Here is a 13,816-nt window from a genome sequence, read left to right as displayed (position 1 = left end):
ACTCTGTTGCCCAGGCTGGAGTGCAGTGGCATACTCATGGCCACCCCAGCGTCTACCTGCTGGGCTCCAGTGATCCTTCTGCCTCAGACTTCCAAGTCGCTGGAACTACAGGTGTGCGCTACCATGCCCGGCTAAATTTTTTTATTTATTGTAGAGACGAGGTCTTGCCAAGTTGCCCAGGCTAGTCTTGAACCTGCGAACTCAGGCAATCCTCTCACCTCGGCCTCCCAAAGTGTTGGGATTACAGGCTGAGCCACTGAGCCCAGCCTTTTTTTTTTTTTGATGTGGAGTTTAAGAATTTAAGGAGAAGGCTAGCCTGGGCAACTTGGCAAGACCTTGTCTCTACAATAAATCAAAAAATTAGCTGGGTGAGGTGGCGTGAGCCTGTGGTTCCAGCTACTTGTAGATTTAGTATTTTGAAGTCATTAATATTATAAAGGGCTCAGAATATTGATCTTTGGAGGGACCCTTTCTTTCACAATAGGACCTGATCATTTTTCTCACTTCTCACTTCTGTTGTCTCTCCTACAATTTCAGAAACTGGCTCCCTCAAAAGCCACCTTTGATTGACACCTTTGATCCCACCCCGTCCACTTGGGGCTGCCTGCTCTCAGACCGCGTCCATTTCACCTCTGACACTCTGCTTTACTGCTTTCTTGTTTTTCTGTTAATGTTTGTAACTTTATCATTTTAATAAAAATGAGTTGCACATCAATTATTTAACAAAAGGCCACTCGAGTAATATAGAGAAGAAAGGTACACGTGATCTCAAAACTAACCAGCCAGAAAAGCAACTAGACAAGTATGAATATGTGATGAGCATCTCTCCAGCTCCTTCCAAACACCTCTGGGCTTACATGCAGACTGGATAGAGGGTTCAGGAGAAGCATCTCACTAAATGGGTCATGGTGTTTTCCTCTAAACTCTGTCACTGGAGTCCTTTTCTATTCTGGCCTGGGTGCTCTGGAGACCTCTCTGCTAGCCTCCTGTTTTCCTTGCTCTTGGACTGTCTGTCTTCTTGACTTATGTTTTTCTGCCTGGATGTGAGAAGCAGCTTCCCCTCATCCTTGTCTCAGTGTCCTCTTTCTATTTTTTTCTGGTTTCTGTAGATGTAGACTTGCTTCTTTCCTGATGTGGAGACACTTTCCTGCATTGTATTATTTTAGTCCCAGCATTTATCCTTATGTTGGCTCATTGCTGACCATCCTTCCTGTCTACTGATGTCTCCCTACCTTTAATAATTACTTTCTCCTCTGCCTTCTCTGGGATTGCCATTTGCATTTTCTCTGGGTTACTAACTTAAGTTTCATCTCTTCTGTTATATTTCAGATCTGTTTACAAGATTTGAATGCTATTGTCTTGTTCTCAGTTTATAACCTAGACCCTATAATACCCATTTTTTTCTGATTCTTTTAATCACATTTGATTTATTTATATATTTTTTTTTTTTCAGTGTTTTTTTTTCCCCTTTGGTAAAATATACATGACAGAATTTACCATTTTTTGGCTGAGTAAGGTGGCTCACACCTGTGATCTCAGCACTTCGGAAGGCCGAAGCAGGAGGCTTGCTTGAGGCCAGGAGTTTGAGGCCAGCCCAGGCAACATAGTGAGACCCCGTCTCTGGAGTGCAGTGATGTGCTCATGGTCACCGCAGCCTCAACCTGCTGGGCTCAGGCGATCCTTCCGCCTCAACCTTCCAAGAAGCTGGAACTGGAAATGGTACTGGCCACAATGGAGCTGGTACTGGCCACCATGCCTGGCTAATTTAATTTAATTTACTTTTTTTTATTGTAGAAATGAAGTCTCACCATTTTACCTATGCTGCCAAGCTGATCTTGAACCCTTGGATTCAGGCAATCCTCTTGCCTCCGCCTCCCAGAGTGCTGGGATTACAGGCGTGAGCCACCATGCCCAGCAAAAAAAAATTTTTTTAATCAGCTGAGTGTGGCCGGGTGCAGTGGCTCATGCCTATAATCTTAGCACTGTGGGAGGCTGAAGTGGGAGGATTACTTGAGCCCTGGAGTTCAAGACCAACCTAGGCAACAAGACTTTGTATCTACAGAAAACAAAAAAATTAGTCAACTGTGGGTGGTGCATGCCTGTAGTCCTGACTACTTGGGAGGCTGAGGCAGAAAGATCTCCTGAACCCAGGAGGTTGAGGCTGTGGTGAGCTGTGATTGTGCAACTGCACTCCAGCCTGGGTAACATAGTGAAACCCCAACTCAGGAAAAAATTTAGCTGGGTGTGTTGGTGTGTGATTATAGTTTCAGCTACTAGGGAGACTGAGACAGGAAAACCTCAGCCCAGGAGTTCGAGGCTGTAGTGAACTGTAATCACAGCCCTGCGCTCCAGCTTGGAGTCTTTTATTCTTAAACTTGGGCATCTTTATTTATTTGTGTCTGCTTTTGTTTCAGCAATGTCCTTTTTTTGTTTTCAGTATACACGTCTTTTGCCTTTTTGGTTAAGTTTATTCCTGGTTCTGTACTTTTTTATACGGTTACAAATGGAATTGTCGTCTTAATTTCCTTTTCGTGTTGTTCATTGTTAGTATATGGAAATGGAACTTGGCTTTTCTGAATCAGGGTGTCACTCCTGTTGTCTAGTTGGAGTGCAGTGGCACAATCACGGCTACCACAGCCTCAGCCTGCTGGGCTTAGGCAGTCTTCTGCCTCAGCCTCCTGAGACTATAGGTGCGCACCCCTGTACACAGCTAATTTTTTTATTTATTGTGGAGACAATAAACCAGCCTGGGCAACATGGCAAGACATGTTGCCCAGGCTGGTTTCAGACTCCTGAGCTTAGGGATTCCTTTCACTTTGGCCTCCCAAAGTCTGGATTTATAGGCATGAGCCACCGCACCTGGCACAACTTGATTTTTGAGTGTTGGTTTTGTATCCTAAAACTTTGCTGAATTGTTTATTTAGTTCTGACAGTTTTTGTGGGAATCTTTAAGATTTTGTACGTAGTAGACCCTGTACCTTGAGAAGAGCGATCGTTTTGCTTCATTCTTGGCAGTTAGGATGCCTTTTGTTTCTATTTCTTTTGTTCACTGCTGGCTAAGACTCCAGTATAATTTGAAGGCAACTTAGTCTATGATTTTTGAAGCATGGACATAAATACAGAATCTGGGCTTAAACTGAATCCCTGGGCTATGGGCTGCTGGTTTGGTTTTTATGAAGCTCAAGTGTCATTGTTTATTGTTTTTGCTTTATCTTTCTTGTAGAAAATTAATGAATTAATAAAGAGACCCAATGTTAGCCCCAAAGTGAGAGAACTTTTAGAGCAAATCAGTGCTTTTGACAACGTTCCCAGGAAAAAGGCAAAGTTTCAGGTATGGATTGGATTGACTTCCCTGAATGAAGGGGCTGTGTGACCTACCAGCGACTGAGCTGACGTGTAGCTATCAAAATGTGATAAATTTTTGTTGTTTTTATTGTTTCTTACAGAATTGGATGAAGAATAGTTTAAAAGTTCATAATGAATCCATTCTGGAGCAGGTGTGGAATATCTTTTCTGAGGCATCCAGCAATGTAAGTAGGATCTAATTTTAGGTTTGCAGTGTAGCAAAAATGATTAGTAATAATGAGATGGGAATGTCTTATTTTTGGAGGCCCAGACAGCCTTTTTCAGAGAGCCTCTTTGTGCCTTCATTTATGGGAAGGAGTAAATTGAGTGCATTGCAGAGAAGATTTCCTTATTGTGCGGAGAAAGGTATCTAATCCCAGTGTTTAATAATAGTACCAGATAACATGTAGGGATTTGCTTAGAAATCAGACAATGGGATGCAAAGAGTAGGAGCTTTGGGTTTCTGACAGACTTGTTTTGAATCCGTGCTATACTGTGTGCCTAATATTTGATCTTGGGCATATTATTTAACATCTGAGCCTTAGTCTTCCTATCTGGTTTTTTTTTGTTGTTGTTTTTGAGTAAGAGTCTCACCCTGAGGTACAGACAGGCTGGAATGCAGTGGCACACTCATGGCCACCACAACCTCGAGTCTTCTTATCTTAAAAAATGTGGATAGTAATATTCATTCATTTATTTAATACTTAACTGAGTACCTGATCTGCACCAGGGCCTGAACAAAAAGTCTAAGGTATCTCAGGTGCTGGTGGTGGAGCTGTGAAGAAAAATAAGACAAGGTGAGGCTGTAGTGACTGGGTGTTCCTCTAGGTGAGGGTTGAGGCCACGGGTGGCCCCTTAATGTTATAGCACTATACTGGGTAGATGAAGACACCCAGTATTTTCTAGGCATTCAGTCCACGTGCAGCACCTTCCTTCTGCAGGAGGGAGGATTCTATTCAAGTCATTGGATCAACTGCCTGTTAGTGAAAACGGCTTGGTAGGGAGAGGTGCCAAATGTGGAATACACACATAGAAAGTCTTGGTTTGATATCTTTTAGCCACATCATGGGTTACATTGTTAGTTTTTTTTTTTTTTTTTTTTTTGAGTTGGAGTCTCACTCTGTCGCCCAGACTGGAGTGCAGTGGCCGCTTCCGGCCACCGCAGCCTCGACCTGCTGGGCTCCGGCGATCCTTCCGCCTCAGCCTTCCGAGTAGCCGGGATTACAGGCATGCGCTACCACGCCCGGCTGATTTTTGATTTATTGTAGAGATGAGGTCTCGCTGCCCAGGCGGGTCTCGAACCCGTGGGCTCAGGCAATCCACTCACCTCAGCCTCCCAAAGGCGCGGGATTACAGGCTGAGCCACCGAGCCCGGCTACATTGTTAGTTTTTAAATTTTTCCCATTAATTCAATTGCACTTTGCATCTATTTGGAGTTATATCTTATTTAGAGACTTACATCAGTAGTTTCAACAAACAGTGGGATTTTGATTGGTCTTTTCCACAAGTTGATTTGCTTTGTGTAGGGAATAATTTTGGCAGCGAATTGGGATCAAAATGAAAAGTTTATCTTGGCAGTATATCTAGCATTTGTCTCAGAATATATAAATTGGACCTTTGAAACCTTATCACCAATCATTTAATTGGTGTTTATGTGGCACCTATGTTTTTAAAGGTTTGTTTCTGGTTTTTTTAAGCTAAGACTCAAAGATTTGAAATTGCTTATTAGTTCAGCTGCAGGGTTTTAAAAAATTTTTTCCAATTTCCCTTTTGAAGTTATGAGCATATTAAAAATTAAATAAAAGCCGGGCTCAGTGGCTCAGCCTGTAATTCCACGCCTTGGGAGGCTGAGGTGAGTGGACTGCCTGAGCCCGCGGGTTTGAGACCCGCCTGGGCAACTTGGCGAGACTTCATCTCTACAATAAATCAAAAAATTAGCCGGGTGTGGTAGCACGTTACTGTAGTTCCAGCTACTTGGAAGGCTGAGGCGAAAGGATCGCCAGAGCCCAGGCAGGTCGAGGCTGCGGTGGCCAGGAGTGGCCACTGCACTCCAGTTTGGGCAACAGAGTGAGACTCCAACTCAAAAAAAAGAAAAAATTAAATAAAATAGCCAGGTGCAGTAGTTCACACCAGTAATCTCAGCTACCTGGGAGGCTGAGACAGGAGGATAGTTTGAGCCCAGAGTTTGGGACCAGCCTGGGCAACATAGTGAGACCTTCTCTCTAAAAAATAAAAATTAAGTTAAATTCCAATTAAATAAAATGATCAGGAAACAACTCTATAACGTATGTATTGCTTCACCTTTGCCCAGTAGCCTCCCAGCACACCCCTGGTGTTTGCAGTGCAAAGCAAAAGGTTCTGGGACTTGGTTCACCTACGCCTCAAACGCTTATCCTCCTATAGTAACTACGTGCCAGGCGTCCGGTTGGGTACTTTCCTGTTGTCCTCCACCCCGTTGCAGTTAGCTCCTGGTCCCCACGGGTACAGCCGTCATTAGGCCAAGGCCCTTCCCGCGTGGCGCTGTAACCTTGGGGGCAGGCAGGCAGCCATGTGCGTGGGTCCTGGTGTAACGTCGGGTCCTGTTAAGCGCTGTGAGGAAGCAGGAGGCAGTGGGGGGACCGAGACTGAGGAGGTGCTCTGGTCGGGACGAGTCAGGCAAGGCTCGGGGAGGAGTCCCCACGGGGAGGAGAGTGCGGAATGAAGTAGAGAGGAGATAGAGAAGACCTGGTTCTCCGTTTATTGAGCAGCTGACAGATGGGTAAATGTATGTGTGCATCCCTCCCTCCCTCTCTCCTGGTGACGGAGAACTTGGACTTGGTGTCGATTGGGTAGAAGGGAAGCTGAGGTCTCGGGCACTCTGTGACTGCAACAGTATCTCACTAGAAGATACCAACACTGTGGGATAGATGTGAAGTTTCTTTGTCCCTTCTTCCTCCTCGGTGTATTTCTGAATTCATCCTCTGCTGCTTTCCCCCTTGAGCCTTGGCAACTAAACCTTGGCAACGGAGAAAACCTCAGCTGTTGAGTTCTGTATCCATTTTCATTTTTCTTTTTCTTCTGAGTTGGAGTCTCATGGTCACCCCAGCTTCGATCTGCTGGGCTCTGGTGATCCTTCTGCCTCAGCCTTCCAAGTAGCCGGAACTACAGGTGCATGCGACCGTGCCCGGCTAATTTTCAATTTATTGTAGAGACGAGGTTTCACCAAGTTGCCAGGGCTGGTCTCAAACCCGCAGGCTACGGCAATCCACCTGCTTTGGCCTCCCGAAGTGTGGGATTACAGGCTGAGCCACCGAGCCCAGCCCAGTATCCATCTTCTAATGCTGCTTTTCTAGTCCAGGGTTGACCATTAAGGTCTAAGTTCTAGTACTCTAGTGAAAGTTGGTCCTTCTTGATTCAGTTCACTTTGGGGGACAGTAGTTCCCTCCTTGTTACTTTCAGTCTCCCAAAGGAGAAAGACTCTAGGTAACATGCTCTATGTCATCTGGCTGGCAACAGGTGGAACCTGAGCCCAAGACTGCACATGTATCACCTCAGTGGTTTCCAGCACTCCCCAGCAGCTCTGGAGCTGCTGCCGTTGGTCCATTCCCTTCCCTGCCACAGGCATCAGGCCTCTGGGAGGACAGCAGGGACTGAGACCAGGCTGTGCTGACATCATTGTTTTAAATCGTATCTGTGTGCTGAGTTTAATAAGCTAATGCAGTAAATGGAAAGTTTATCTTATTCCAGTGCACATAGTTGTTTGGTTTTCTGTGGTTCCTTATTTACCATTCTTTACACTATGTCCAGGTATCTCCAACTGCTCCTCTAAGGATAACCTTCCAATCTGTATAATGATGATATGCATATCTTTGTCTAGTGTGGTCACTGCATACATTGGGCTGGTTTATTGAACATGCACTGTGCTAAGCCCATGACAGTCTTTTCTCTCTTATTTGTCACGGTGTAAGGTAGGTATTAATTACCTTTCATTTTACAGACGAGGAACTCAGTTCAGAACAGATAAATAAGCTGCCCTGAGTTGGCCTGACTAGTGATGAACAGAACTAGAACTTGAACTTAGGTCTGCAGGCACATAAGTCCATTGGTTTATACAATACCTAAGCATTCTTCTCTTCTTTAATCTAAAAGAATAATGAGCCAGAGTGAAAGAACAGACTTAGTGACATAAGAATTCTTCACTTTTCCAGTGAAATGAGAATGTCTGTTTAAGAGGGGTGTGGGCTGGGGAAGTTTGTTCCCATTCTATATATTTACTCTACCTTTTAGCTGTTGGGAGGGTCCAACTATAAACGGAAAGTGTTGAACCATTTTTCCTGAGTAGTTTATTTAGTAGATACACACAGATACAACTGTGTGCGCATACTTAGGACGTGTGTTTCTTGTTTTAGTTTAGTAAGGGACCGGTCGATAAGGGACAGGATCACCAGTCGTGCAACCAAGTGGCAAACCTGCATGCAGACGTCTCTGTCAAGGCTCCATCCTCCAAAGGGAATGGCACCCTAGAAGAGCAGTCGGAGGTGAAGAAGAATAAGAGAGAGAGGAAGGAGGAAAGGCAGAAGAACAGGAAAAAAGAAAAGAAGGAGCTAAAACTGGATAATAGCCAAGAAAACCCGAAGAATCAGAAGCTTGGGAAGCAAAAGAGGGCACAGGAGGCTGCCCTTAAGGCTGTTGGGGAGGAAACCCCGGAGGCCAACGGCACGGCAGGGAAGAAGAGCAAGAAGAAGCGCCAGGGCAAGCCTGCAGGGGGTGAGCGGGTGACTGGAGGCCAGGGCCCTGAGGAAGACGCCGGCAGGGAAGAGACCGGAGTGGGTGCAGGCAAGCGGAAGCGGAAGCACGCGGAAGGTCGGTGGCTTGCTCGTGTTCCAGCTTCTGTTTAAAAAATGGGGAAGGCTGTGAATCTGGGTCATATACAACCAGTGAGCCTTTGCATTTCTTTTTGCTTTTTGGTGGATGAAGTCTTGCTATGCTGCCTAGGCTGGTCTTGAACTCCCGGGCTCAGGCAGTCTTCCCCCCTCAGCCTCCCAAAGTGCTGAGGTTACAGGTGTGGGCCACCACGCCCAGCGGACCTTGCATTTTGAACTAAGTAAGGGAAAGAGCATCAGCTTTGAGGTCAGGCCCACCTGGGCTCACGACAGGCGGGTGATCTCGCCTCTCGTCTCCCATTGCCTCATCTCGGCGTGGAGGGGGTGAAACCCATGGTGCTGGGGGATTTGGGGAAGAAGTGAGGTGATGTGTGGAGCGTGCCTAACATTAAATGGTAGCTGCTGGTGTACATGCAAAATGTTTTTCAAAAATATCTCTACATGCTTAGTTGAAACAGAGTCTAAGAAGAAAAAGATGAAGTTCCCAGAAAATTCTGAGGGCAGAGAAGAAGGCTTCCAGGCTCCTGCAAAAGGTATCACTGCCGTCACCGGAAAAGTGCCGCTGCGTGTAGGCTGGGGAAGGGGCTGAGGGATGCTGCCTTCGGGGAAGGAGGGGAACCTGGCAACTCTGGAAGGGCCTTACCCTGCAGAGGCCGCGGAAGAATTGAGGCTTTCACACCTCTGCCCCTCTGTCATGAAGGTAAAAGGTTAAGCAGTCTGAATTGTAAGTATCTATTCTCACTGGAATTCGGAATAACTCCAATATGGCTTTCTAAGATCCCTTTCCCCTCCCCATTTCTCTTTTCCCTGCCTCTCATTACTCTCCTAGATGTACCTGAGGCCCCACCAGACTGGCTTCTCCCCTCCCCCCCAGGCCCATTCCTGGGGTCCACCTTCTCCTCCCTGGCCTCAGGGTGCGCTTGTGAGGTCCAGTCTGGCCTTCAGGGCTCCTCTTCAATGCTGCTTCGCACCCAAAGCCTCGCCCGGTTCTTCAGACCTGAAGCCTCCCCTATCCTGGGCGTGGAGAGTCCTCATTGCTCCCCCCCCACCCCCCCTCAGGATCCTGCCAGTCAAGGACAGGCCTGAGGATGCACTTTGGAACTGGCTTTACTGACAGGTTTGGGAGCTGCCAGAGTCGGATTAGATCTCTTAGCTTAAAACCCCCCGCCCGGCTTTGTGTAGCTTCAGTTATCTGCAGTCCCGAGACAGGAAGTGAAAACACTCCAGAAGTAAACCAGTCGCACGTTTTAAACGGTAGGCCATTCTGAAGAGCATCTGTATCTCTCTTCGTGCTGTCCTGCTCTCTCCTTTCTTTGTCACAAGAAGATGGGGAATACAGTAAGGTATTCAGAGAGAAAGAGACCACATTTCCTAACTTTGATTACAGTATATTGTTATTTATAATTGTCTTGTTTATTGTTAGATATAGTTGTTAGTCTCACACTGTGCCTAATTTATCGTCTAAGCCTTATAAGTATGTGTGAATGTACAGGAATAAGCACAGTGTATGGGGTCTGTGCCATCTGCAGTTTGAAGCATCCCCTGGGGTCTTAAAAGGGGACTGCTATGATGGCTCTTTTTGATTAAAATTTTAGTTCTGAGGTCATGGTAGCTTCACACACAGCTGTAAGAAATAATCGAGACATACAATAAGAGACCCCTCCCCCCCCAAAATCCAGAATTTGTTTATAAAAAGTTGTGTTTTGGGGGATCTCTTATCGTAGGCCTCGATTATTTCTTACAGCTGTGTGTGAAGCTACCATGACCCCAAAATCCAGAATTTGTTTATAAAAAGTTGTGTTTTGCCGGGCTCTGTGGCTCAGCCTGTAATCCCGCGCCTTTGGGAGGCTGAGGTGAGTGGATTGCCTGAGCCTGCGGGTTCGAGACCTGCCTGGGCAACTCAGCGAGACCTCATCTCTACGATAAATAAAAAATTAGCTGGGCGTGGTAGCTTGCGCCTGTAGTTCCAGCTACTTGGAAGGCTGAGGCGGAAGGATCACCGGAGCCCAGCAGGCTGAGGCTGCGGTGACCGAGAGCAGCCAATGCACTCCAGTCTGGGCGACAAAGTGAGACTCCAACTCAAAAAAAAGCAAAAAAGTTGTGTTTTCTTATATGTTTAAACTTCAGTCACCTTCAAAGTGTTTAAACTCTTTAAACACCTTTAAACTCTCTGATGCCATACACCTATCAAGACACTTTTTCCACTGCTCAGTGTTTGAACTCTTCCATTTTGATACCTTTTACAGCTTCTGCCATTTTTTGTTTCCCCTCTTCCACATCGGCAAAACGTTTCTCTTTGAGGACTTTTTTCATCCAGGGAAACAACAAAACAAGTTGCTCAGGGCAAGATTGGGGGAATAGGGAGTGGTGGGGCATAGGAGTTGTGTTTTTGGTCAGAAACTGCTGAACACTCAGTGTGGTGTGGGTATGTACACTCGTAAATCACCCACCATGAAATGGGCAAATGTGTCGAAAGCATCTCCAAAAAAATTCACTGAAGCCAAGTGCAGCCTCTCACAACAACTCCAACTGGTATACTGAGGCCAATGGGTTCCCAGAACACTTTCCTAGTGGGGAAATCCTGTCCTGCAAGGGGCCACCCCCCGAAAGGGAATTCCGAGGCTTTTTTTGTCCCCCCCACCCCCGCCCCCCGTATGTGTCCTTTTGTGTCCTTGAACCTTTTACCTTGTCCCGCCCATGGTAACACTATAAAACTACAGCACAGCATCTCAGGCAGGATGCTGACACTGATACAGGCAAGACACAGAACGTTTCCATCTCCCAAGCTTGCCTCCTGCAGCCCATGTGTAGCCACATCTGCTTTCCTCTCACTCCCAAGAAAGTAAGTTATTTTGTTGGACAGAGCTTTTTTTGCAAATAGAAATGTTGTATTTCATGTGTACAACTTGATGTTTTATTATACATATCCACTGTGAAATAGTCACCACAATCAAGCTAATTAACAGACCCATCCTCTCTCTCTCTCTCTCTCTCTCTCTCTCTCTCTCTCTCTGTGTGTGTGTGTGTGTGAGAGTGTGTGTGTGTGAGAGAGAGAGAGAGAGATAACACTTAAGATCCACCCTCTTAGGAGATTTCGAGGATACCCCAAATGGTTTTTAATTTTGCGTTTAAGCCCATGATCCATTCTGAGTTCTTCTTTACATGAGGGGTAGGATCTCATTTAAGCTGTCTGTCTGCCCTCCTTTCTCTTACACGACTGTGGTGTCAGTAGGTGGGCATCACCTTGTTGCTGCTGGGTCAGGGCGAAGCCCAGGTCCCTCACCTGGCCCCCACTGACATCGAGGACAGCCGCCTCTTAGGGCTCCTGCTGTGGGGCTCCCCATGTGGACTCCACTGGCGCCATGGCAGGGGCAGCCTGGTGAGGGCGGGCCCAGGCTCCCCACTTGGCCTTTGCTGGCACAGGCGGGGTGGAGCTGCCGTTTCTCTGGGGTGTTGGCTGGAGGAGCTGGGTTATCGTGGAAGTTTTCTGTCTTGCTAGTCAGCCCCTTTCCAAGAGTGAGCAGGCTTCTGTGGGCACTCTTTTGTCTTTGCCTGTTGGAGTTCCAGGTTGCTGGCTTCCTCAGCTCTGTATCTGGGGTCCAGGAGGCAGAAAGCTCACCCACAGCCCCACAGGTCCCAGCCAGTGTTTACCTTCTGGGTCTTCTTAGGGTTCCTGTACTGCCGATGTAAGTTCGGGAATCTTACTTATACTTAGCAGGAGGCATGGGGAGAACGTGTCTACTCCATCTTCCGAAGCGGAAGTTCTCCTCGTTCAAGGTGAAGCAGCTTTCGCTTGTCTTTGTCTTCCTTGCTGGGCTTAGCTCTGTGGTCTTAGTGGACGCTCAGGCAATCTCTGGCTTCACTGAACATGACTCTCTCTACTGGAGCTGTAGCAGTGATGGCATCCTCATTTGGCCTGCTCGCTCCAGGAATGGTCCGTGGAAGGGTTGTAAGTGCTTTAGGCTACTGAGGTTAGACAGAACATGACCGAGTCCTGTTCACCGGAGGGTCAGTTCATTTTCTGAGAAGCAGATCAGTGCTGTCGAGGTTCTTTGCCCTTCTGGTAGTAAACAAAACAGAATGCCTTACATGTGGTTATTTTGTAGGCAAATTCAACTGGAAGGGAACTATTAAAGCAATTCTGAAACAGACCCCGGACAACGAAATAGCACTCAAAAAGCTAAGGAAAAAGGTATGGTGTGTGAACAAACCCAGGCATACAGCGGGGTTTCTTTTTTTCTAATCTAAAATACTGTAAGAGTGTGTGTATGTATCTTTGTGATTTTCGAGCTGCCCCATAGTCCTTGGGTCTGTGGGGAAGGAACTGGGCCAAAGTCCCTCTCACAACCTCAGCCCTGGAGTGGGTGCTGCGTAGATTTTAGACTTGTTCATAAGACTTTGAAAAGGGCCTCCATTTACTCAATTTTTATTGTGTTTGAAAACTGTTCTTCTGTTTGCTCTCTCTGGCTTATTTCTGCCTTTTATCTTGAACTTCATGTCTCAGGATGACACATAGGCAGTCAAGTGCTCATATGTGTACAGCTGTGTGGTTTTCACTAGCAGAACACACTTGTGCAACCAGCACTGAGTTTCTTTTATTGTTTACCGCTGGCCTACTTCTGGGTTAAGAAAGAACATTTTAAGATAAATTGGGAGGACAAATAACCCATTGGATGTTTGTTTTTCTCTATGAAGGTTTTAACTCAGTATTACACAGTGACAAATGAACATCACAAATCCGAAGAGGAACTCCTGGTTGTCTTTAACAAGAAAATCAGCAAGAACCCCACCTTTAAGTTATTAAAGGACAGAGTCAAGCTTGTAAAATGAACATTTCTGTGTTTTAAAACTGAATCCATTCTGTTGACTTCTTTCTTTCACTGCTGTTGTAAAATATGTAACGAATCATAACAACTCAAACTTTGTCTTCTGTAGCTGTATTTTAAGTTAAGGAAAAATATATTTTTGGTAAAACTTCTATGAAAAAATAAAATATATTATTACCCCAAATTCTAAGTTTGTGGTGGCAAAAATTATTGTACTTCAGAAAATACTTTTGTTTGGAAAATTTTAAGTCAAAATAATTCTTCCTTTGCTCATACTAAAAAGTACTCATCTTGAGCACATCATTTCTTCACATTTTGGATGAGAGATTTTGTTTTGCCTTTGTTTTTCACGTTAAGATGCGTGTGCGAGTTGTATTTGATCAAGGAGTGGCTGTGACAACAGTGTGTGTGTGAGCCCCAAAGTACATACTTTTTGAAGAGGCTTCGCTGTAACAGGTTCGCACATCCACACTGTGGCCCGGTCTGCCTTCAGCCAAAGACAGGTTTGTCCGTGGCTGGACTTGGGAGTGTGGCCTGTGACCGGATGCAAGGGGTACAGGGACGTGGCTCACTGGAGACTGATCCATCCTGCAGCTGCGGTGCCGCTCCGGTGCTTGACTGACCGGAACGCCTTCAGAAACTGCACTCTGGGTCCTGGCTCACTGCACTGAGGAGAGCGGTGTGCTGCCCTTTTTGATGGTCAAACAGGGTTCACCCTCAAGTCCCTTAAGCACCAGTGTTCTGGTGAGAATCGCCCCGTAGCCAGTGTCACTAATACCTCAT

At 46.2% G+C, this 13,816-nt stretch overlaps 1 protein-coding gene across 4 annotated transcripts in view; it reads left to right on the top strand.

The window, feature by feature from the left end:
- The window catches only part of LYAR (Ly1 antibody reactive), a 29,020-nt gene extending 15,797 nt beyond the window's left edge, over positions 1–13,223 (top strand). For 3 of the 4 annotated variants that reach the window (XM_008068217.1, XM_008068219.1, XM_008068218.1), the window contains exons 4-9: positions 3,224–3,331; positions 3,447–3,530; positions 7,734–8,187; positions 8,657–8,740; positions 12,314–12,399; positions 12,903–13,223. In XM_008068217.1, coding sequence (XP_008066408.1) covers positions 3,224–3,331; positions 3,447–3,530; positions 7,734–8,187; positions 8,657–8,740; positions 12,314–12,399; positions 12,903–13,037 — 951 coding nt within the window. In that variant the 3' untranslated portion in view covers positions 13,038–13,223. The remainder of the gene's footprint in view (positions 1–3,223; positions 3,332–3,446; positions 3,531–7,733; positions 8,188–8,656; positions 8,741–12,313; positions 12,400–12,902) is intronic. The other variant, XM_021717638.1, reaches the window with a different exon arrangement.
- Positions 13,224–13,816: the final 593 nt, after the last annotated feature.

Source organism: Carlito syrichta, unplaced genomic scaffold (assembly GCF_000164805.1).
Source record: "Carlito syrichta isolate Samal-C Ts95f unplaced genomic scaffold, Tarsius_syrichta-2.0.1 Scaffold309897, whole genome shotgun sequence".
NCBI lineage: Eukaryota > Metazoa > Chordata > Mammalia > Primates > Tarsiidae > Carlito > Carlito syrichta.
This window is presented reverse-complemented; position numbering and strand designations above follow the sequence as displayed.